The sequence below is a fragment of the Vanellus vanellus genome (assembly GCF_965231255.1).
Source record: "Vanellus vanellus genome assembly, chromosome: 10".
Taxonomy (NCBI): Eukaryota; Metazoa; Chordata; class Aves; order Charadriiformes; family Charadriidae; genus Vanellus; species Vanellus vanellus.
The window spans coordinates 15,855,700-15,880,530 of NC_138915.1; the positions used below are offsets into that span (position 1 = coordinate 15,855,700).

Below are 24,831 nucleotides of genomic sequence, written 5' to 3' on the forward strand. Positions count from 1 at the left end.
AAGAGGTTTCATTGTCAGTGGCACAAATTTCCTATCTAGAGAGAACAGTAATAGAAAGCATTGTTAACCCAGTACGGAAAACCCTTTATAAATGATTTTTTCAGAGTGAGCAGAATTACAGTTGAGCCCTATCTTACACTTGAAGGACAGTTCTGTGATCTTTGCTCACAAACCTGAATTAATTTTTGATTGGTGATCGTTTCAACAGGCATGTAAAATACTGCTCCTCCTCTGAGGAAGGCTGTAAGGACGTGCCTGCCAGCCCGGATGTAACGTTTCAGCGCAGGCAGCGAAAGGATGAGTAACCTACCGCTTACCTCCTCGTTACACAGAGCGCCTTCCCTCTCTCCTGGGATTCTACTCTGACTTTAATGCCTAAACTCAAATACAGGCCCAACAGCTTGCTTTTGTGGGGTTACTCTGTAGAATAGATGGTAAGAGGTCTTTTGGGAACTATCTGAATGGTATAGCAGCCAGAGCTGTGAAACTGTTTTGTTTTGGTTTTAAACCAGCTTTTAAAACTGCTCCTATCCTTTATGCAGCTGGCATTTAACAATACAGTTAAAAGTTCCCCATGCCCAAGGACAACCCAGAGACAGAAAAAAACCTGAAAGAACAGAGCTCACTACAGATAATTTAAAAAAATAAAAAAAAAGCTTTAGGAGTGATTGGGGAGGAACAGACCAGACTTTAAAATTAAAAAATTTTAAAATCATGAGTTTATCCCAGTATTAAAGAAAAAAAAAATATTTCCCCAACATCCTGGATTTTCTGAGCTACACCTTGGACCTCCCACTGAAATTAAGGGGATTACTTACTGTACTGCATGAATAAGGATTCACCAGAGTAAATAATTATTTGGTATAAAATTGAAAGATCAGTTTTTTTACCAGACTGTGTAGGTATCTGTTTCAAAAATGCTTGCTGAGGAACATTCAGATTAGAAGTTACAGAGCATCAATAATATGGGCATGCACACACATGCCCTACTAAATTTATCTGAATGTGTCTGCACATCCATTTAATCAGATGAGTACGGGGATTTAATGTGAATGGGAGCCAGGAAAGAAGACATTCATTTCAGCCACCGCCTGCAATCAAGCTCACAGTTTAGAAACGACAACTGTAACATGGCAGTTGCCAAAAACTTCATCAGACAGCGCAACTTCAAAACCAGGTCACATTTAGAAGATCTGCAAAGCTCAATTCCAAACACTGGAATACCTTTCAGGACGCAATGACATCTGTGGATTTATGACAGTGTCTTGATAAAATGGAGCAACATTTGTGGAAAAACATATAACCAATACTTAAAACAATGAACAGAACTTTAGCATTCAGACTTTAACAAATAAAATCTGTAACTACATTCATAAAACCCTAAATAGTAGTGTAAACATCTAATCCCATTGGTACTGTGAAAGTTGCATTCTGCAGCTATCGGGATTCCCATATCCATCTAATTTGTTACAACATTTATGACTGCTTCTTTATATTAATAATTTATTGACAATAATTCAAATTTTTCAGTTAGCCTTTCAAAGTTTTTTCAGCTGTTTTGGTCAGAAAATGGAAGATTCAACAATCTGAAGTCACATAATGAAAAACACTTTAGTTTAATTTCAGATTTCAAAAGGGTTCAAGCAAAACTCATAAAACGCCCGTTATTCTATTTGGATTCCCAATTTTTAGTCCACCTACCTGAGTAAAAATGGGGAAAAAATAATAAACAGGACTGGTGAGTAAGCAGCTCTGAAGAATTAGCTGTCTGCATGACAGGACATTTGTTTTCCATTCTTGGATCCCTGCTCAAAAAGACTTTGCTACAGAGCAAGAGTTATTCTGGAAAGTCAGAAGTTATCCTAATCAAAGCCAAACTGCTAAAAGTGAAACCTTTCCTCTCACGGTTTGTCCATTTACCAAAAGTAACATTTGAAATTTCTTGACACTGCAAACTGTAGCCATGACATACTACAGTCATCCTTCAGGAAGGTCTGCTTCACCTTGGGCTTTCTTTTTTGGACTGACGAACACTGGATAGCAAAATGCCATTCTCTGGAAACCTATATGTTACACAGGGTTTCTTTTTTGTCAATTAAAAAAAATAAATCACAAACTGTCTGAGGCATTTTTCTCTGATAAAGACGACAAGCTGAATGAGGTATCATCAGGCTCTGGGGATGCATGATTGAAATCCATTTCTTCTAGTTCAGGAGGTAAGTCTGAGAGCAGTGCCTATAAGTAAAAAAAAATATTACAATACAGTCTTAGATGTATGTTCTATGTCAGCATTCAAATGCCTTTTAAACACACAGTGAAAAAACCGAGCTTTTCAGTCAGTGTTGGGATGGGATGGGTAAAACCAAACAAACTAGAGGTCAGTATTGATAGATATTGGAAGGAAAAACATTGTCCAAGATGATGTATCTTAAAGGCAAAAGGAAAGAAATCAAAGCAACCAAATCTCTTCCTAAATAAAGCACAAAATGTTACCCACATAAGACATGATCCAACCAAGCATTAAAAGTATTAAGTGTGGTGCACTGAAACTGAAGAAGCCTAGCTTTTTTTCCAAGATCTCGCATCTTAGGTGACACAACAGACGAATCCCAGTCCCTCAGTGTACACTGGTGCACTGGTTGTCCCTTTGTAAAAGTCACACCTCGTTGTCTATGTCATTGCTTGTGTAGATTACAAGAGCCTTCTTTTGTTTAAAGTTCAGTTTTTCTTTGTGTACAGGACATTCAGCACAACGCTGCCGTAATTATAATTTAAGCCTGTGGGCACTATGGAATGAAGCCAATAGAGTGACAAACCACAAAATCCACAAAATGACTAACACCTTCTATTATTAAGAACTACTTCAAGACTTACCTGCTGCTGTTCTTTATCATCTGATTTAATAGCAAGTATCAAACTCCGAGTAAACGTCTGTAGTTCAAAATACTTCTGTTTGTGATTCTCCAACTCATTCTCGATGAATCGGACTTCTTCATTCTGTGGGGGAAAAATTACATAAAGTCCTGGAAATAATAAACAGCACCAGATCTTTTTAATGACATGTAAACATACTTGTGTTAAAACTAGATTTTTTTAGTGAAAATGTGTTTATTATGACTCCTGCCAAAACCAATATTAAGTACAGCCAAAAGTTCTATAGTTATAGAATTATAGAACAATGCACATAGACTTTGGATACAAATAGAAGTTTCTGATGAACGACCAGTAGTGTCACACTAAACCCGCATATGCGTACGCGTCCTGGTTTGAGGTAAAACAGAACCAATTCTCTGTTCAGTAACTTTACTTTGCAGCTAAGCCTCTTCTAACTACTGAAATGAACAGCATATTGTGCAGAAAATTGGTTTAATTTCTCATTATCCTCCACAAAAGTCATGTGATAGCCAACCATATTCCACGCAGACACGGCATTTCAGACTTACTGACTATCATTAAAACATTAATGACTTGGGCCAAAGTTTACATGAACCTTTTAAAGAAGCACTGCTTTTTATTTTATAAGGATGACCTTTAATTCCATTTTAAAATAAAAAATAATTAAAAAAAACCACCACCAAAGCCCAGGTCTCTTCCTAGAAGGAGTGATCTTGAAAAGGTAGGGTGACTGTGAGAAGAGACAGCAACTATGTTCCATTACTACAGCAGGAGGCTTGACACAAAGACCAGGGAAAATAGCTTGAAAATTGCTCAAAGCTATCACGAATTAAAATATAGCATCCTCTAGTGCAGCTGAGTTTGACATGTGTCACGAAGTGTCAGCTCACCAACCTCCTCAAGATCTCTCAAGTTACAGAATAAATAAGAATGTATTTGCAAAATGGAGAAATATCAGTAATGTGCATGCTGTGGCTAAAAAGGCATTTTTCCAACCTTTGCATAAATACACATTACTGTACTTGAAATCACTTATTATAAAAATAAAAAATTAATTAAAAATTCAGATTTGATGAGTAGTTCCGTTTATTCCAAATATGCCTTCTCCTTCAAACTTACCATCTGATTGGTATGCAAGATCAAAACACTAAATCTGTTGATCAGTGTAGAGCTAAAATTAATTTTCTCTGGTTATTTACCTTTGCAAAGATCATGTAACCTAAATAAACAGTTCACTTCTCAGGATCAAAGTCATAGTGTTTTTGCAAAAGGTGTGTGCACCAAACATGCACTCTCCATAAGATAATAATGAAAAAAATACGTACACAAAAATTGCATACAATGCAATGCCCGCTACACATAGAAAGTAAGCATTCACAGATAATTCATGTTAAGTGGTGCATTTTACCGAGGGATATCAGAGGCAAGAAAAGGCCCACCCTTGCTTATGCAACCATGTGATTCATTAGGTTGGCAGTTTTGCTTACAAAATGTTCCTGGATGGCTGGTTTTGGTAGCGGCAAATAATTACAGAAACAAATATCAATAGCGAACTTATAAGCTGGTGTTTTGTTTTAATGATGAAATTTTTTTTTTTAATAACATAGAACTATGCTCTGATATTCATGCTTACATTTGCTAGACTGGCTGTAATTCAACTTTAGTTGATAAGAAAAAGTGAGATCACGCGTTAGGTTTTTTTTCCTCAGAAAATTCACATTTCTTCAGGCAAAACATTGCTCACCATACTGTTTCAGGTTGTAACAGCTCTGAGAATGAGAGAGATATTTAGGCTGCGATTTTGAGGCTTTCATAAGAAAATCAGCTGAATGCATTTCTTTCAGATGGAAACTTCCAAGTTGCCTATTTTGCAATGGATTTTGCCCAGCCAAAGAAGAAATTCAGATTTATGCAGAAAACACATAGGCACAAAGACTAATCACTAATGTCAAACAACAAACAAGGTTCTGTAGGGCACGCTGTCACAACAAGCCTTTCACCGTGGTGACAGGTGACATTAAGAAAAGGTCATTCCCTCTCCATACTCATTCTCCACTGCCCTTACCAGGAAAACACTGCTCGAAGGAGTAATTTGTGGTTCTGAAAAGAAGACCTATTTATTATTTTGGTAATTATCATTAGTAGAACATATCTGTTTTCTAAGTAAAAAAATCAGCTACATAGATAAAAACATGCTCAATATACAACACACAACTGTGGCAACTCTCCCGAGAGCAGGAACACACGCATAACCTTTACCATTTGGCAGAAGACAGCAGCTGTCAGGTATCCAACTGCTTTTCCTCCCTCCCACAACTACTGCTTCCAGACATGTTCTGCACTACATTGCGAGAACTACTTCTCAGATCCCACCGTTTCAGTGGAGAGTTCCAGCTGTTATGTCCTTTTCCAGAGCTGGCAGCATCATACTGCAGGTCAGTGTGCCGTAACACTCCAAAGAACAGTTCTTGCACAAAAAGCAAGTTTTGGTGTAGAGGCTAAATAAATTGCTTTCTCTGGGACACGTGGTGGGAGCTCAGATGGCTACAACTAAAGTAACGTAACTGCTCTGTAGAATGGGATTTTTCCTGCCTCCCTCTGTGTTGAAATAGGGGTAATCTGGCTGTAAATGGGATGAGGAGACGTGACTGAGGGGATGATGTGCAGTACATCAGTAAGTGCAGAGGACTCCCAGGCTCCCCCGTGCCTTCGCTGAATTTCTTACAGATACACCCGTCTGAATGTTCCGTGAAGAACTATCCCGCTTAACATTTCATAGTCCAATTACTCACCTTATAATCCAAAAGAGAACTCATTTGATCCACTTCAGAATTACTTATCATATCACTTTCTTCATCATCTATAATTTCTATTTTCTGAAACAGAAGTAAACGGTTCATTCCAAACATTCGAATGCGTAGGTTAGGCAAATAAACAACAATCCGTATCTCAAAGTGCCATGAAAGGATGAAGTTAACAGGACCTTTTGCTCGCTCATGAGAAATTCTGAATTGTGGAGCCCCCATTAGATGGCAATCATGCACCTCAGCCGCAAGATCAGGAAGAACCCAAACTGAAACTCAGAGCTGCTGCCATGGTGACTCAGGCTGTTTACAGAGGAGGAGCTACGCGTCACCATGCTTTTGGTGGTAAGTTGCATATTACATCTCCCTACAGCCCGCACAAGCCTGCATTTTATTCTCTTAGCCTTTTGTTGAACACCTCCTGCAGGGCAGAGAAGGTTAGGAAAGTTTATTCCTCTGGAGCAAAACAGACATTATGGTAAGTGACAGGCAAGACCTACCTGACCTACCTTCTTGCCTAAAAAAATGAAGAGGCCTTCTTTGGCCATAGCAGAAGTCAAATGCCCTGAACAGTAGAGGACGCTGGTACACAGGACAGTTCCCAAATGCATCCACATGGACATTTTCACTTAATTCACACAAATTCTTGGGAGCTTTTTATATTGGGTTTCTAAAGATATCTGAAGTACAATGTTAAAGGCCAATATCAATGCTGTTTAGAACTTAGAAACTCATTACAGTCGTATCTCAAGTTTTAAAAGATTCAATTTTACGTTATTTACCGCTTGCATGTTCTGTTTTTATTCCCAACAGAAAACCTCCTTATGTAAGAAAACTATGGTAAAAGGTTATTTCAACATGAGAAAACACAAGTTTTACACAATTTAGTGCACATATGAGATTTTAATTTTTATTCATCTCTAAGCTAGATCTCAAACACATGGAATTAATAGTGATAGATAGTGATAAGAATGGCATCTTTTACCAAGAACTCAGAAGGATAACTGCCCAGATGAAACTATTGATTTCACTGTATTCTTGAGAGGGAAGCAGTGGTAGTGAAAGAAGAGATGTTTGGGTTTTTTTCTTTTCCCTTTTTTTTTTTTTTTAACTATTTTTCATTGTTTTTACAGTTATATAGTCTCATACATGATTACAGCAAGTTAAATCAATTTTACTGTGGTTTTTAGTATACTGTTTAATAGAATGTAGGCAAGGGCCCACACTGACATAATGACACTTTCATGGTTAGTTCTCGAGGTGTTATTTTAGAGGAGGTTTCTTCTCTGCAGCATATGCGTGTCTTCTGTCTGCTCACAGACCAGTCATCAGAAATTTCCTTCTAATCACCAAGGAGAAATCCTTAAAGAGAGGCTAACAGTCTCTCACTAGTCGTAACCACCAAGCTCACGAGTATGTGTTGAAGGTAGGGAGGGTAAACCACATTTTCTGTGCTTCAGTGTCTGACAACCCAGCTGAAGTGATAACATTTCAAAGGCTTAACGTCACAAAGATCTGCTGCTATACCATACCCTGAGTAACACTGCGATTCAAATATTTTTGTTTTTAGCCTCAGCTTGAGGAAAGAGTCTCTAAATAAATGCCAAACATTCACACTATCGTTCTTATAATTATACGTTTTAAAATAGTAGGGGAAAGAACAGATTAGAATTTCAAGTACGAAAACCCTATCTCTTATGCAAGCTCAATGTATGTTAGTCCAATTTTAACTGCATAAATTTTAAAATTTTGTCACAGTGTTTTCAGAACAGAGAATGAAAAAACTACTCCTCTTCCCCCTTATTATATCAAATTATATAATGCTGGAGTTTAGGCAGAATGGAGATCTGAGTCTCTCAAACATCACCTTTGCAAACCTTTTACCTTTGTCATTTTACATTCTGCATCTCCATGGTAAATGCATCAGCCTGAAAATCAGAGTGATTATATCTAAGGTCACAGCAGGCCATTAAGGTAAACAGAAGGGAAAAAGGCAGCTGTTTCTATTCAGGCAACCACAGAAAATACAGCTTTGGGATTTCAGTTTACGCCAAAGATGATTATATATTAACAAAAGAAAGAAAACGTTCTTTCCTCTATATAGAGAGAGAAGGGAAAGAATCTCTTGATCGCTTTCCCACTTCAGGTTGTGCGTGATTAACGTTAGACAAATATTTTTGTCATGTTCTAAGCTATTGTCGTTTAATCTCTGACTGCAATGCGAGTGCAACGGGAACGGGAACCATCACCTGTTCATTCTGCAGATAACTTTTAAGATAAAAGTTACCCTACCACTTGGGGTCTTCTCTCCTCTTCCTCCTCTCCTTTCTTCTAATTTGAGAGAAGGCAGGCTAAACAAAGGGGATATATTGCATTATTTGCCATGAGTCCTCCCTCTGTCTTTCCTTCCTTGTCTCACTGCAGTCAATTAAAAACAGCAAGAACAAGTGGGTTTGACTCAATGTGAATGCAAGTGAGAAAACAAGAAACATCTAAATAATGCCCTGCCAGGGGTATGGGAATGAAGAGTACATACCCACCCTGGTCTGATCCCACATATTCAAGATTTGCTATAGAGAGGAAGCACTGAAGATACCTGACTTTCTTAAAGCTACAGAAAACCATTTTCAATTATTTTTCAGGGTTTTTTTACTCTTACTGTTTTACTGTACTAGGTATTTATAAAGCAGCACCCAAGTGTTGTGCTTTGCACTCCAGAAAAAGAACAGCAGATTGTTACAATACAGAAAAATTGGTATAATTCAGTTTCTACCGAATATCCATAGCTCTATGTTTCAGTACTTTTAGTACAGTTTCTTTTAGTGCTCAGCCAATAAGGAAGGACTCTTAGTGCACCCGACTGAAGTTTTCACGTAATGAAAAACACTAGTGTTGGACAATAACCTCAACATAAGCAATTAAGGAGGTCACATTAGTGGAAAAAGAAAAGGTATACATACCACATTATCAGCAGATACTGGATTCTGGTCATCATCTTTGTGACCGATTTCTTCATTTTGAAGAGCTTCACTTGTCTCTTCTGCAGAAATAAATTAGTTTTTCAGATTTCATTCAAATTTTATGCTGAAGGAATATTAATAGTCTTTACCACTAAATATGTCACATCTGCTAGATACAAAAGCAAAGTCATATTATCATTGTCTATTCATAAACAATACTGTATCACATATTAAAAAAGACATCATATCGTAAGTATTTCAGGGCAAAGTCACAGCAATCACTACTTGAAACAGCAGGAAAACTATCAGTTGCTCTCTTGCAACATACCAAAACGTTCCTGGTTTTAAGTTCAGGTTGGAATATTCAAAGGTGATGAAGAGTTTCCTATCAGAGGTCCCCAGAACTTTTTTTATTTATTGAAATATGAAAAGTCCTGAATGCCCTGAAATTGTAAGGTACATATCAGAATCCCACATCCTCGCAGGCACTGACTAGTTTTGAACCAAAACCTGATCAAGCAGGTTATTTCATTCTTATATGGCAAATGTTTATTCCTAATGAATCTAAGCTGCGCTCTATTACGTATAAGCAAAGTACACACTTGAAAACAGAGCAAGTCTTATCCTTAAATTTCAAGCACAAGTATTAGATGATTCTATCAGCACTGACTATGGCCAACGTGAAAAAACAAGGAAGATAAGCATATTCCTCCCTATGATTAAGTATGCTGCTCAGATTTACTTTAATTCTCCACATTTAATATACAATCAAGAAAAAAGTGGTTGATAGAAACATCAGAAAATAAACCAAAACACAGAGGGCAAGACAGCTATGATAAAAAATTTAAATGATGTCATTAACAGCTAGGCTATTAATTGGAAATACACCGCTTCCAGGTGCCAGTAAAATTACACAGTTCTGCAGAGGGCAGAGTTTGCATTAAAAGGGTCAAACAGTTCAGCTATCCCACCTAAAGGGGAAAGGAGGTATGGTGAGTGAACGGGCAGCAGACGTGCATGTGGGATACTGAAAAGGAGGGCAGATAGTGATACAGGGGTGTGTATCACTTCCACACAAACACAGGGGTAAAAGGATTTAACTGGAGATTACCAACAGTTGCAAAGAGAGGATAATATTTAGACCAGACCACACAGAGACAGTTATTGCTTTAAATAACTTTTCTACCAGTAAAATATCTCTAAACTGAGCAAATTTTATTTGAAGTTGTTTCAGATAAATTTAATCTGCCACAGGCCACAACTTCAGAGGAAAATTTCTGCTAGCAGCAAAAGTAAATGGGTCCAAATAGGAGAACCATAAAGCAGGGAGCAGTACACGACCCCATCGTTAAGACTCGGAGCAGTGAAGGTCATTGAAGATGCACCTCAGGGACTCTGAAGCAGCATAAAGCACCAGTCACTCAGTAACCCCGACAGTCACCACTTGGATTCAATAGTCAAATGAAGCAACTCCCTAAAGCACTTTCAACTCTTTAAATACTCATCCTCAACCAATATAAACTGGCACAGCTATAATGGCCTCCACAGAGCTGTGTTAATTTACACAAAGTATGGATTCAATTAACATCTGTTTAAAAAAGGTAAGGTATTATAATAACTTTAATGCTTTATTTTGCATCAGAATACCTTTTTTTTTTTTTAAGTATTTACACACTACATCTTAAAAGCAAGTGCCATCAATGCTGTCACTCTAATTAGGTGACTAAAAATATCTTTTTCCTGTCTTTGAGAGTTGTTTTTTGTTGTGTTTTTTTTTTCTGTTGGGTTTGTTTTTTTGTTTGTTTTTGGGTTTTTGTTTTGTTTTGTTTTTTAATAAATTTGGACCAGAAGATAGAGTTCTCAAACATTAAAACAATCACATATCTGTAACTCAATAGTACACATGATTATTGGGGGAAATATTTTCTAGGAAGTTCAAAATAAGCTGAGCTGCAGCAGTGAAACCTACTCCTTTGAACTGGAGAAATTAATAGAAATAATTCTTGTGGTAGAATAAAGAAATGGAAGTGGGATTTCTGGATGCTGTGGAAATCCTATAGTTTTCTTGCACTTCCTTAAGCTTTGACTGTAATAATCTACTCATAGTCTTACAGCCTTATCTTGTTTCCGAAAGCCTCGTTCAATAAATGTAGTGTTATTCCTCACTTCAAACTACAGAGAGTTCAGACTCTTCCCCTGTCACCATTTTCTTTCAAGCAGATCTGACTAAATCAGTTCCTTCCAAACCTCAGGCAAATCAAGGACTCTTAGATTCTGCATCTCACTTGGCTTTCAATCACTTGACCCACTTCCTTATCATCGTATTCTCTTTACAGTAGACTATGACAAAGCTATCACAAATTCATTCCCAGCAGTTCTCCATTTTTCTAGTTCTTTCCTTTAAATTGTTCAGAGAAAATGACAAGATCAAGTCGGGCACATTAAGCTGCAATAGCATGCACTAGATCAGACTTTCTTTTAGTTTAGAGAGCAAAGGCTTTATTGATCTCTTCTAATCAGAAGCGCTGGGAGCAATTAGTTGAGCTTGTGAAGCTAGTGCCCGTGCCGAGCGGCAGTTCATCTGCCCTAGGCCCAGAGTGCTAATGTACAAGAGGGAAAGGGAGAGATCGATTTAATGTGGTCATGCGGTTCTGAGAGGTGGAGTAAAAGGGAATTAAGTCTGAGACACTTATCACTCAGGATCATGCAATTTACTGAGAACACATGGGCACCCTGTGTGTGCAGTTCTAAGGCTTTGAGTAGTCCCCTGCTACTGACTTTGATCTTCTCTGTCGGTTTGTATTTGCTTGTCAGAGACCATATACGCACCGCACACAGATAATAGCAGATGTTCTGCTATACTCCGACATACTGTGAAGCTCTTTTAGTTTGAGACCAAATCTGAGCTAATATACCTTCTGAATGTATCTCATCAGCATGAGCTTGATATCAGGAAAACTGTAACCACATAGCTCTGGTCAGCTCAAAGCGGGCAGACTCACACGCATTAGCGCCTGTTTAGATGAGAATTGTTGCTGTGATTCAGGCTAACAGGAATGGATATTCAAGCCGGCTGTGTAGAATTGGCCAGTTAACAGAGAGCATTTTTTAAAAGCTGCCCTCCTGGGGAAGTGAGACTTTTGCTGTCTGTCCACCTCTCAGTTGCACCAGCAAACTGTGAACTTGTCATTTAACTTTGGGTGAGTCTGGCAGAAACAGAGCTTTTATGATAAAAGGTTTCTGCAAGCTTTGTGATAACAAAACCAAAAAAATTCACATCAAGAGAAGTAGAAGAAAGAGACCAAACTGTACCTTTAGTATGGCCAAGGTCGATAATTTGTGACTGTTAGACACCCTTTCAGACTTTTTTGAATGTGTACAACAGAGAATCCAAAGCATGCACACTGCACAAAATTAGAAATATACGCACAGTAATAACTGCATTTCAAATACCTTGTGAGCTTCCTTCAGATAAGCAGATTGATACTTCATCATTCCTATCATTATCATCCCCCACTTCAGTAGCAGTTTCCTCTCCTGGATTAAGTGCTGATTTAGAAACAAATTCAGATTGATCAGAGAAATCAGCAGGACCTCCTCTAGGGGGTGGGACCTCAATCCCCATTAAACGATATTTCCGTCTTCGATTCCCAATCCAAGTCTTGTAAGAGAAATAAACATGAATGATATCAGAAACTATAACAAAAGCAACAGGCCCACAACCAAGTGAAATTAGCACATCTATACTATAGGAACAAGAGTGTCGCCAGCAATTCAAGGGAGGTGGGTATTCACCGGTATTTGACCCTCATGACGCTGCTTCCCGGAACACTGTGTCCAGGCTCAATCTTCCAATACAAGGGAAAAGGGAAGGTGCACAGCAAAAGGAAAAGAAGCAACAGTCACAAGTTACAGCAAGGGAAGCTCTGACTGGAATTAAGAAAAAAAAAAAAAAAAAAAGCTTTACAGTGAGGCACTGGGACAGTTTGTCCATAGAAGTCTTGGCATCTCCAACCTTGGAGGTACTCAGCATTTTACTGGACAACATCCTGAGAAACCCAACCAGACTCTGAAGTCAATCCTGCTCTAAATAAAGTGTAGGACTAGGTGACCTTGTAAGGTCTCTCCCCACCTAAATTATTCAACGAATTTAACATAAGATCTTTGATCCAGGTTCTCCCACTTCCACAAGGAGACTAAAGCATCCAATCACCCAAACGGCCTGCCTGTTCTAGGATTTCTTACAGCACGGAAGAAAGGTGGTAGCTCTACATGACTACACTTTGATGACAGAACATAACTTGGCAGAATTAAGCTCAGTGCAATACTATCCTTCAGTGTTCTTTGGTTGGAAAACAAGTCTTTATGAAACATTGCTTGCAGTAAGGTATAACAGCATACTGTAAACAGTGGTGGGAGTTGAAACAGGTCCAGGACCAAGGAACTTGGAAAACCGTTCATGATTAGACGGGTATAGATGCTCTAAGTTCGTTTTACATCAATGAAACTGACAGTCTCAAAAAAGAAAAAAAAAAAAAATCACATTCAAAATTCTCTAAGTGGATCTGTATAACTGTTAATTAACTTGCTTTATCTAATGAAGGAAAATCTACACTAAAAATTATTAAAAATTCAAAACAGAGTTTAACATGATGTAATAAGAGTTGTCTGCAACTCTTCACCTCTTTACTCTTTCCTTTCCTTTGCATTACTCAGGCTTTTGACTTCTCATCCAATCTCAATTCTACTTAACAGCTCTTGTACCCAGACACTTAGTTCCATCTAAGTAAGCTCTCTGCTGGCATCCAAAATTCCTTCTCAGAGCCAGGAATCAATTTCTCTGCCAACTGTTAACTTCCAGTCTTCTCGACCCGGCTCTCCCCCCACCTTCTGCACCATCTAAAACACAGTAGGAGCAGTGCTGACAGCACTAGTGGGACCATCCTCATTGTTTCAGGACCTGACCACACGCTGGCCCAGGAAGGATAATGATGGAGTTTGGCCACGTGAGCTGTCACCATACAGAGTGCGGTTGATTGCTGTGATAACGATGTAGGCACAGCATGGTTGTTACTAGGTTCTGAAGCATGCTCGGTGCTGGAATTTCAGGATTGCTAAAAATCAGACATCTCTCTAGAAAGCATGGGCTCTTCCTACTTTTGGAAACATATGATCATGGCATGGTAAAAGGCACATCCCTTTCATAAGGTCTATGTTCCAACAGAGTTTACCAAACACATTAAAATATTATAGGATTTTTTTCTTTAGAAGATACACTACACAACATTACTCTGGCTTTATTTCAGAAATACCTGCATTTTTCCTCTTCCCTATCACGCTTTCTTTAATGACAGTTCTGACAGATAGCTTGAAAAAGTTTAGTGAAAAAGTTTTTGTTTATAATACCTTTAGTATGAAATAGAAAAATTAAGAAATATTGACAGCAGTCCCAACTATTAAAGATAGCTTCATGCTGTGCCAGATGAGTCTCTAACTAGCTAAAGATGATGTGCTTAACACTATTTTTGGCAAATCATTTTTGTTGGGTGATATCTGCTTTCCCAGCTCATGATTTTCCTCATTGAAGAATGCAAACCAGAAAGCTACTTAGATATTTCTGTACATTATATACAGTTTGGAAAAAGAAAAAAAAAAAAAAGAAAAAAAGTGGCCCCTTCCAGACCTATTTTTTTTTTCTCCAAACACTGTATTGCCATTCTTTACATTTTCTCATATTCTTATGATGGTAATAAATAGTGCTAACAACTACAAAATTTAAAAGCGAATCTGCTTCTTTCTCCTAAAAAACTCAGCAAAAAATTGAGTCACTTGAGAACAGTAGATCTTACTTGTCCATTTTACATACCCTTCAAGGCATAAAATCTTTCATTCAACATACTGAATATGTCATAGAAGATATTTTTATAGTGTCTCAAATTAAAATGGGAAATAAAAGTAACAAACTTCCATATCCTGCATGCTACATCTAACAGTGAATATTTTGGAGCAGTAAAACGATGAGTATAAAAGCAGACTAGTATTTCTATGTAGCAAACCATATAATAAGTCTAGTTATATCCCTAAAATATTACGTCCTTAAAAACTTCAAACAACATCAGTAAAGTGCACGTGATCAGACTCGTTAAGCCTACTTATGGCAGCCAGCAATGAACTCAGCAGCAACTGCCCCAGCTTCCACTGAACAGATGACCAGCAAGTGTTGGGGAGGAAAAGCTGGAGTCCAGGCAGGAGCCAGCATATGTCTGCCCGCAGGCTGCTTACAAGTAAGTAGACTGGCAGGAGCCACTTCAAAAGCATGATTACAGCTCTCCAGATATTGAGGTTAGGGTGTCAACACGCCAGAAAGATTCTAGGTTGGAATCTTCAAAAATCCCACTTAACTGAAAAAATAAAGATGGAATATTCCGAGGTGCTTTTCCAATGTCTCTCTCAATCATAAGCCAGATCTAGACTAGGCCTAGAGCCCCAACAAGAAGAGCTGTTAGTCAGCTGTGAAGAACAAGTGGCCATTCTGCTGCAACTGTTGGATTTTGTTACTAAGCTCAGACTGAAGCACTACCTTCAGTAACCCATCTTTGATCTCATGAAATGCTGGGAAATTCTTTAGCCTGTGGTGGGTGCCTAGGAGTAGCTTTTGAGCTTTTATGAATTAAGCTTTATGTTCTATTAAAAAAAACAAGTTGTCATGCATTTTTCTTATATTTCTCAGATACTTCTGAGGAGTTTGATAGCTGTCATCCATCTTTCTCAAATATCTAGTGTCTCACTGCCAAGGAGGCTATTCGGCTTTCAGATGCTATTTTGCCATGGATGAATAAAATTAGTCAAGAGAAATACAAACAAAAATGTGAAAATGTGTAAGTAACTAACCTTCCACACCCCCCCCTCCCCAACAAATGTAATCAGCAATAATTATAATGGGAGCAAAAGAAATATTGTAAGCTATATTTAAAGATGACATAACGCAGGGTTTTTTTGTGTCTTGGGAACATGTGAAAGACATTTAAGGGTGCAAACATGCCTGACGTTAAGGTTCAGCCAGCAGTCACTTTGCAAGTCCGCTCTCCTACTAGAAATACAAAAACTACGGAGTAAAATGACCTGTTCAACCTTAAAAGATCAAATCCAATGGAACTATGCATAGTGGCAAACATTATCTTTCCTTGTACTGGAAAAAAGACTTGGTACGTCTTTTGTACTGGAGATCTTTCAAGCCAGTATGGGTCATAAGTATCACTCATTTGTACTTCTGGAATGGCAACATCTATCTGGACAAATCATAAATTTTCATTTTAAAAGCTATTAAAAAGGGAAAAATGGGGACATGTATTTAACTGAATTAAAACAAATGATATGATATGTATATAAAAACATTTCACAGTTATATATGTTTATATATATTTATAAAATTATATTGATATATTTGTTGTGTGTATTATTTGTTGGGGTTTTTTATATATATGTACTTACGACTATTTTACATATGCTGCCTTTTTTTTTGTTTTTTTTTTTTTTTTTACGTCACAAATGAAGACAGAGTTGCTAGTTGCACACCGCCTAGAATTCAAGGTACAGTGAAACACAAAGGCAACAAAGTATTGAAAGCAGAGAGCTTTTCCCAGAAGCGTCCCTCAGTCCAACTCTTCTTGGCTGAGCATGCAGTATAGGGTAGAGATGCTGCGGTTCACTCATGCCTTGCAGCTGACTGCATCAGTGCTGTGTCCTGACTCATGAGAAAGAGACTATGATGCATAATAACCTCCAGACATCAGTGCTTACTACCGAAGAAAATGCAGGTTGGCAGGTAAGGAGGGAGGCACAATACCACGTGCCTTTATTGTTCCCAAAACAAATTTAGGACAGATCCTCTAGAGCACATGATGGAAAATACCTGTCCTACAGCTGGGGCACACAAAACGTGCCTTAGAGAAAGGACAAGAGTAAGCACTGAAGATCACACACATCCTGTAGCATTAATTCATAGCACGTCCCTTACAAACAAAAAAGAAATAATTCAGCATGGTGCAGGACCAATCTCCACCTAATTCTCGCTACAGTTCTCAAGTCTGCCATACAGAGGAACCAGAGGCCAGATAGGAACCAGTAGGACAGATACTGGTAACACCACCAGTTACTATGAAGAATAGAAATCTTTTTGTTCATTTGTGTGTGTATGTTCTAATATAGGTTATGCCAGAGAGTCTTAGGGAGTTGATCAGAGCCTAGTACATCTGCCCTGAAGACAAAAGCATTTCCAGCAGATGCTATTGAAAGATGCATACAAAACTTCATACTGTAATCCTGTGTGTGTGCCAATAAGGATGTTCTTAAGGGAACACAGTAAGGGAGGCAAAGCACGAGTGTCAGTCTTACTGTCCTGCAAATAAGGTATTTCATATGCAGGAGCCCACTTTGAGATGCTGTCCGTGGAAACAGCTTCACCTTTCAGAAAGCAAACTGAAGGGCTTGGAAAATATAGAGCAGCTTTATTCTCTACAGAGAAAAGGGTAATTATTTTCAGCCTCCAAAAGTACAATTTATTTTTTTATAATTCACATGTGCTCAGGAAAACAAGCAAGTATGTAACCAGATTAGTGTTCAATACTGAACGTAGCTTTGGTACCATTTTGATATGCCAAACCAAGAGAGATCTCCACGAAAGAAGAGTTTCAAATAAGGGCTCCTAGTTCCACTTTTGTAGCAATGTCAGAATTTTCAGAAAGAGGTGGAAAAAAAGGATGAAGGCTGAAAGGACTAGTCACAATTGTCATACCTGTTAAGAGGGAAAAGAAGACTCTAATCATGTTTTTGTACTGACTGCAAAGACAGTCGCAGTATTTTCTGAAGAATGGAAACACTCTGAGCGAATGAGACACCCACAGTTTGAGAGTGATGATGTACGTCTGGTAACTGGAAATACTGGGATCAACTGATGCTGTACCAAACTTCCCAACCTCTGGAACAGATGATGTGTAGTGGTTCTTAGGAATCAGGCTATCCACACGAAACCTGTACTTTCTAAAGCAATTCTTCCTCAACGACACCCGTAGGGACTACCAAATTGAAGTGACCAAGAATTCTTCACAGTATCCTTTGCCCTCTGTCACATCTCAACCTGGCTTCAAGACAGTCTCGTGAAATATTTTTTCCTATTTTTAAGCATTTTCTTTTGCATTTACAATGATTTTTTTCCTATAAGCATTAATGAGAAATATTTTCCCTGTATGTTTAGAAAGGCTTTTTTTTTTCTTAACAGCAATATAAATAGCACTTTTCAGTCTTCTAGGATATCCCTAAAAAATGTAACACTTCTACTTAAAATCTTACTCAAGTCTAAAGAGAATGTCAAACGGTTCGTAGTGCTACTCCTGCTGCTGATCAATAAGACTCTTACCTGAGGGCTTTTTTCTATATATAGACTGTAGAAAGAGCAAGAGAGCACTCCCCAACATGGTCATTCATTATGTAATACGTGAAATCTATTTCAAGCTTCCTCATGAAATTTTTAAAGGCTTTCATCTGTCCTATTTTTGCTTCTGCGACAAGATAGGGGAAGACTCTAGATTTCTTACCCGCACTATTTCACAGTCAACATTTAATTCTGCAGCCACAGCTTCAATTTTCTCTCTGCAGACTGAGCCCAGGCTGGTCATGCCATTGTCCCAGTATTTCTTTAGGGTAGCTAAATCTCGGTCACTAAATTGTGTGCGGTCCTGTAACTGTAAGATAAAAAAAAAAAAAAAAATACTGTTAGATGAAAAAAAATTCTGCTTATGCTGTTCATTTAATTTCCAGGTCTTGCATACAGTGAGACACACATGTTATACTGTCTCCGTGGCTTTTCTTCTCTTTTAACTCTCCCTTAAGAATTTTTTTTTAGTTTGTTTTTTTATCCAGGGCAGTATAGAGCTCCCTGGGATTTGCTTTAAAGGCAATGGCAGTGCTAACGCAAGTTTAAAGCACTTCAGCTTTGTTTCAACTCCACCTGATTTTTTTAATTTGCTTTATCTCATTCTTTAACGCCTTACTGAAAATAACTGTTTTCCCCTTGTGCTGTTTACTCTCTCCACCCAATTTATGCAAATTATTCCTCAAGGCTTTTCAAGTTTCTCACCCTCCCCCACCCAAAGTTCTTTTATCTTACTGCAAACTACAATACATGCATAATTCAAAGGATTCTGAGTTCCTAAAGGGAATACTTTAATGTTTATTTCGTAAGCTTCAGAGTTTAAATTGGTTCCACTGTTTATTTGCGAGTTCCCTAACTCTGTGTGTATATTTATCAAAATATGTGATAGTGGACTACTGATACAAGGACTAACACTGAGAAACAAATCCTAGACATCCTACCACTTCTTGAACAATTTTGGGCATACACTGTCATTCGATAGTAGCACTTACAAGCTTTATCAAAAATTGTTAGCTCAGAATTTTAACTAAAATCTACAGTTTCTTTATACCAACCCATGTTTATCACCTCTTCTGCTATTACATAAATGTACATATTTGTACATTGTACATGCACATAAATGCAACAATAAAGTCTGCACTAGTACGTTGTAGCCACATGGGCCAAATTTGTCATTATTTCAACAGTTGAATTTTGTAAGACAATCATGATTTCAATATCCAAAATCTGTGTTTGCTTGTTTGAAAACTGTTAGAAGTTAGAATGAAATAACTTTAAAATGGAGTAAAAAATAATTTGCAGAACTAGAGCAATCTGGCAATCTTGCACAGTTACCAATTTTAATTTCTGCTGATCTTCAGAATATGGTAACCCTTGTGATTTTCTTCTTTTAAAAATTACTGTTTCTCAAAATGTTAGAAGCACTTGAGTCTCCTTAATATATGAATATAATAGTGGTATCAAACCATGTCTCCTTAAAATAATCCCAGGTGGTCCAGTAAAAAAATACCCCACAAGTTATAGCCAATTATGGTCCATTATTAACTGCTACCAGGCACTCAGATATTTTCTTGGCTATCGTTTCATACGTTCAAGTTCAGAATTAGAGAAGCTGTTTTCATCCTGCCCATCCATTAGGTGACACCTTACGCAGGGAGTGCAGGATGCCAGGAGCCCCTCTGCAGCTTGAGGCAGGCAGTGGGGAGAGCCGGTGGGCACGTGGCCACGCGGGCTGCCAGCCAGCGGCTCTCCTCCGCTCCTGCACACCAAGCACCGAGCAGCGGCTGCAGCACACGAGATGCACTCCCAGATGGCACACTGCAGTCTATTTTAATCTAAAAGGAATCCAGCTGGCACATTTCAAGGCTGCTCCAGGACGAGCAGCAAAGTGCAGCCCTCCAGAGCACCCCGCTGACCAAAGCTCAAGCCCTGATGCCCACTCACCCTCTGCAGATGCCGCTTTTCCTGCATGCCTGACCTGAGCTCCTCCTACCTAAAAGCCATTTTCAAAGAACAAAAGTATAGTTATCTCCTGAATCACTGCAGTAGTATCTCCTTTTATAGCTGTTGGGAAAATAGATTGTAACTTCTGAAAGTGATGGGAAGAGCTCTTTCTTGTTCTGCCGTCGGGGAGAGGCAGCCGAGCACTGAGGAGAGGGAAGGCAGAAAGGAGCGTGACAGCAACACTCAAACTACATGGAGGAACGACTCACTCTGGCCTATCCTGCTTTCCCGAAGGCACGGGTAGCTCAGGGCAACTTCACCTTCTAAAGCATACCGAGTGTTTTTAAACATAACTAACCAAGTAACATTCGCCGTTGTCTCTGGAGAGTTCACACTGACAACTCCGCTGCAACAATCCACAAAAATCAAAGAAAGTACAGCTGATGCTGGAGTAAGTTCAGATATTTTCTGCTTGCTACATGATTTTCCAGTTATCAAAGAAAAGGCTTCTTCTACTGAAAGAATACAGGGCAAGAATACTTGCTATCAGAAAAGCTTTATATTTGCAATATGCAAATGGATCCCATGTGAGACGGAAGACACACAATAACTGACTACAGAGTTACCAAAGGGATGGTACTGCAGGAAGGGTGCAGAGGCGGCTCAGCTTTTACTTACTAAATACAGGGATTTTAAGTGGAGAAAGCAGTGTTTAGCAAAACCACCTGGCCGTCAAAACTTTGACTTAAAAAAAGCAATGTCATCTCTTTTCCATTTCAGGTGGATGTATGTTAATTCTGATGATCCACTACAACTGTTTTAATAAAATTCTTATTAGATAAAAAACACCATTCAATGGTTTTCACCTCACAGCTGCTATATAATTTTGCTACAAGACCAGGGTTGTAGAGTCAGTCTCAACAGCTTAGATCGAAGTAGATATTTTAAAGTTATGGGAACTCTCCTGTAGCTACATTCCCAAAGAAGTCTTTTGCAGCCACTTGCTGTGGAAATTGGGGGGGGGGGGGAGGAGAGAACTTAAAGCTTTTGTTTTACCTCCTTGTCAAAAAAAAATCCCTATTGTCTCAGATGACAACATGTAATTTTGCTTTTTTGTTGCTGTTGCAGTTACTGCCACACCAGGTGCTTTACCCTTTCACTCGTTCCTGAAGAGCTCGTGCAGAAGCACGTGAATCACGCTGACACCAATTGCAGGGCAGAGAAGGAAACGGAGAACAAGTTTTTCCAGTCAACTAATACGAAAGAAAAAATAAAAAACCCACACTACACACCACATGAAAGAATCCAGAAAACAGGAACAAAATTGAGAGGAAAACCAAGTGCATGTAAATAGAAGATGGTATGAAAAGTCAGGTCCCCCTCAGGGTTGAGGAGAGCAGCCTTACTGCGATGCCTGGCTCAGTCCACCCTAGCAAAACCAGCGTATTCTCATTCCACTTGAACTTTTCTACTTTGGGGTCTGTAGCTCATTTTTGCCATTTCTTCCACCAAGATCAGCACTGAGTAACCTACTGAACACGGCCAAGCAGGTAGGAATTGAGCCTCTGAAAAGCTAGAAGCGCTGTCTTCAGAAAAGTACATTTTGGCAGCATAAGTGATAGTGTAACACAGCTGGGTGGTCTTTGCAGCAATGAAAGACAGAATCTATGAGGTTACTGGACTTGAAATTTTAGCAGTGTCCCAAAAAAAAAGATTCTCGGCATTTAAGGGCTCTGATTCACAGTGGAATTGCTAGGAGGGCAGCAGCTCACCACATGTAAGTGAACTGCAGGAGCGTTCTGCCTGCACGCTTGTGCACAGCAAGTGTGAGCTCCTTTACACCAGCTCAGAGAGGGCAAAGGGAGATGGGTTGCCTACCCCGCTCTCACTTGCTGCACCATTGTAACAGGATCAGTCTCCACCCTTACACTCACTAGATGTAGATAACACTTCAGCTTGTACAAAGTTTAGACCCAGACTAACTCACCTCGATGTAACTGACAGTGCCATATGCCTTTTCATTAATTTCTTCGGGAAATCACAAACTACATTCAATTAAGGGATCATCCCCTTGACAAAGATTATACGCAAGTTTGAATCCTGCATTATAAGTGGCTCAAAAATTACATAATGCTTTACAAAAGTCAATGACTTTTGTAAGGAAAAAAGGGGCAAAATTTCTACATTGAATGTACAACTACACTACTATCAATTAAGTTAATAACCTCCTTAGTTAATGCTTAGTATCATCAGAGAAACTGAGGAAACAAGAAAAATCACACAGTCCTACAAATATCATTACATTGATGGTTGTGCATCAGTTAGCACAGGAAAAAAAAAAAATCAAAAGATAATACTGAAAAGTGTCATATTTAGCACAATACTTTCCATAGCTGAAGACAAGCCAGCAATTCAGTTCATATTTTTACTTCATTATAACAACTATTATGAATACAACTCTCATTTCCTCTCTTCAGATCCTCTGCTTGCCGATTCGAGGCTCAGCTTTATCCTCAGCAGTATTAACTATTTGCTGAATGCTTTACATTTACCAGTTCTGCTGTCCGTAGTTCGACAAGCAGGGAGAAGCTTCTTCCAGCAGAAACCAGACTATCAACCCACAATGAAAAGCAATCCTCCTGAGCAAATTGAATCAGCAGTTCTGCCGAGCACAGGGTTAAACCCTGCTTATCCCCTGACCTCTCAAGTGTAGTAACAACATTCTTATAAGAGATGACCCAGTTTATTATAGACATTCTGGCACTTTGCCGAGCCTCTCATACTGCCCAATGTGCATGCAATATTTGTGGTGCAAATCTAGTGTCTATAATTGGTATGAATAATTGCATTGCAGTGGAGTGTCCTTATCCTGCCTTTTATTAGAGCCTGCTTTTTTAGATCAGTTTTTATGCATCAGCTGAAAATGTTTCAGGCCACATGCACAAAAGCTATACACAATCTTCAGATTATTAATAAAACACATATTAAAAATAAAAGAACTAACTCTAAGTGGTGGTAAATGGAGTTAAATCCAGTTGGTGTCCAGTCGCAAGTGGTGTCCCCCAGGGATCGGTGCTGGGGCCCGTTCTCTTTAATATCTTTATCAATGATCTGGATGAGGGGATCGAATGCACCCTCAGTAAGTTCGCAGACGACACTAAACTAGGGGGGCGTGTTGATCTGCTTGAGGGTAGATTGGCTCTGCAGAGGGATCTGGACAGGCTGCACAGATGGGCTGAGGCCAATGGTATGAGGTTCAACAAGGCCAAGTGTCGGGTCCTGCACTTGGGTCACAACAACCCCATGCAGCGCCACAGACTGGGGGCGGAGTGGCTCGAAAGCTGCCTGGCAGAAAAGGACCTGGGGGTGTTGGTGGACAGCCGGCTGAGCACGAGCCAGCAGTGTGCCCAGGCAGCCAAGAAGGCCAACACCATCCTGGCCTGCATCAGGAATAGTGTGGTGAGCCGGACTAGGGAAGTAATCATCCCCCTGTACTCGGCACTGGTGAGGCCTCACCTCGAGTACTGTGTTCAGTTTTGGGCCCCTCACTACAAGAAGGACATTGAGGTGTTGGAGCGTGTCCAGAGAAGGGCTACAAAGCTGGTGAAGGGTCTGGAGGACAAACCTTATGAGGAACGACTGAGGGATCTGGGGTTGTTTAGCCTGGAGAAGAGGAGGCTGAGGGGAGACCTTATCACCCTCTACAACTACCTGAAAGGAGGTTTTAGAAAGATGGGAGCTGACCTCTTCTCCCTGGTGACAAGTGATAGGACAAGAGGAAACGGGTTCAAGTTATGTCAGGGCAGGTTTAGATTGGATATTAGGAAGCATTTTTTCATTGAAAGGGTTATTAAACATTGGAATAGGCTGCCCAGAGAGGTGGTGGATTCACCATCCCTGGAGGTGTTTAAGAAAACGGTAGATGAGGTGCTTAGGGACATGGTTTAGAAGTCGTGGTGTTTTTATCAGGGTAGGTTAACGGTTGGACTTGATGATCTTAAAGGTCCCTTCCAACCTCACTAATTCTATGATTCTATAATAGAAATGTAGCAACTATTGCATTTATGCTTAAGCTGAGCACTGTATATTGTTAACAAAAAGTTATGTTTATTTAAATTGCAGTGAAATCACATTAAATCAACAGTTCAGTTCTGATGCTCTGTGATGAAATGTTCTAAAGTAATTGTTATTTCTAGCAAACAAGCCTCTCACAACAAATTTCAGTCACTATCATGCAGAAACTCTATCAGGGACAAATAACAAGAAATCTCAGAGTAATACTGTTCTTGTACATTTTAAGGGTTCTTTAAAGTTTAGTAAAAAATACAATAGGACAAAACAGTGACACTTACTTCCAATACTCTCTAGCAACCTCAGCATCTTATAAATTGGAGGCACTTCTCACTTTAAGTTACTCTAAATAAGACTCAAAAGGAGTTTGGACGTTTTATCTAAGGCTAGCTTTATTAGATACCCACTTTTATACTGGAACAAATGAGTCTTTATCTGCTTCTCCGCACTTTTCATATTTTTAAAGCTCTCCATCACACTCCTCCACTCTCTCTCAGTCATCTTTTTTCAAGGCTGAAGAGATATAGCCCCTTTGGTTGTTCACTATATGGCTGTTCTGTGCCTTTGATCACTGTCACGGCTTCTCTGTTACATTTCGGGAGGAAAGGGAAGATCAGAAGTGCACACAGGATCCAAGGTATGAACAAATCCTAGATTCTTTTATACAAGCATAGTGTTTTGTTGTTTTATTCCCCATTCCTAGTGATGTCAGCATTCAGTGGTCTGA

The 24,831-nt window shown here is 39.1% G+C and overlaps 1 protein-coding gene across 1 annotated transcript in view; it reads right to left on the reverse strand.

Moving 5' to 3' along the window:
* Positions 1–2,047: 2,047 nt before the first annotated feature.
* HDX (highly divergent homeobox) overlaps positions 2,048–24,831 on the reverse strand; it is a 38,930-nt gene continuing 16,146 nt past the window's right edge. The window contains exons 4-9 of the mRNA XM_082488363.1: positions 18,253–18,399; positions 12,113–12,320; positions 8,660–8,739; positions 5,688–5,771; positions 2,875–2,997; positions 2,048–2,235 (exon numbers count right to left, since the gene is read on the reverse strand). Coding sequence (XP_082344489.1) covers positions 2,110–2,235; positions 2,875–2,997; positions 5,688–5,771; positions 8,660–8,739; positions 12,113–12,320; positions 18,253–18,399 — 768 coding nt within the window. The 3' untranslated portion in view covers positions 2,048–2,109. The remainder of the gene's footprint in view (positions 2,236–2,874; positions 2,998–5,687; positions 5,772–8,659; positions 8,740–12,112; positions 12,321–18,252; positions 18,400–24,831) is intronic.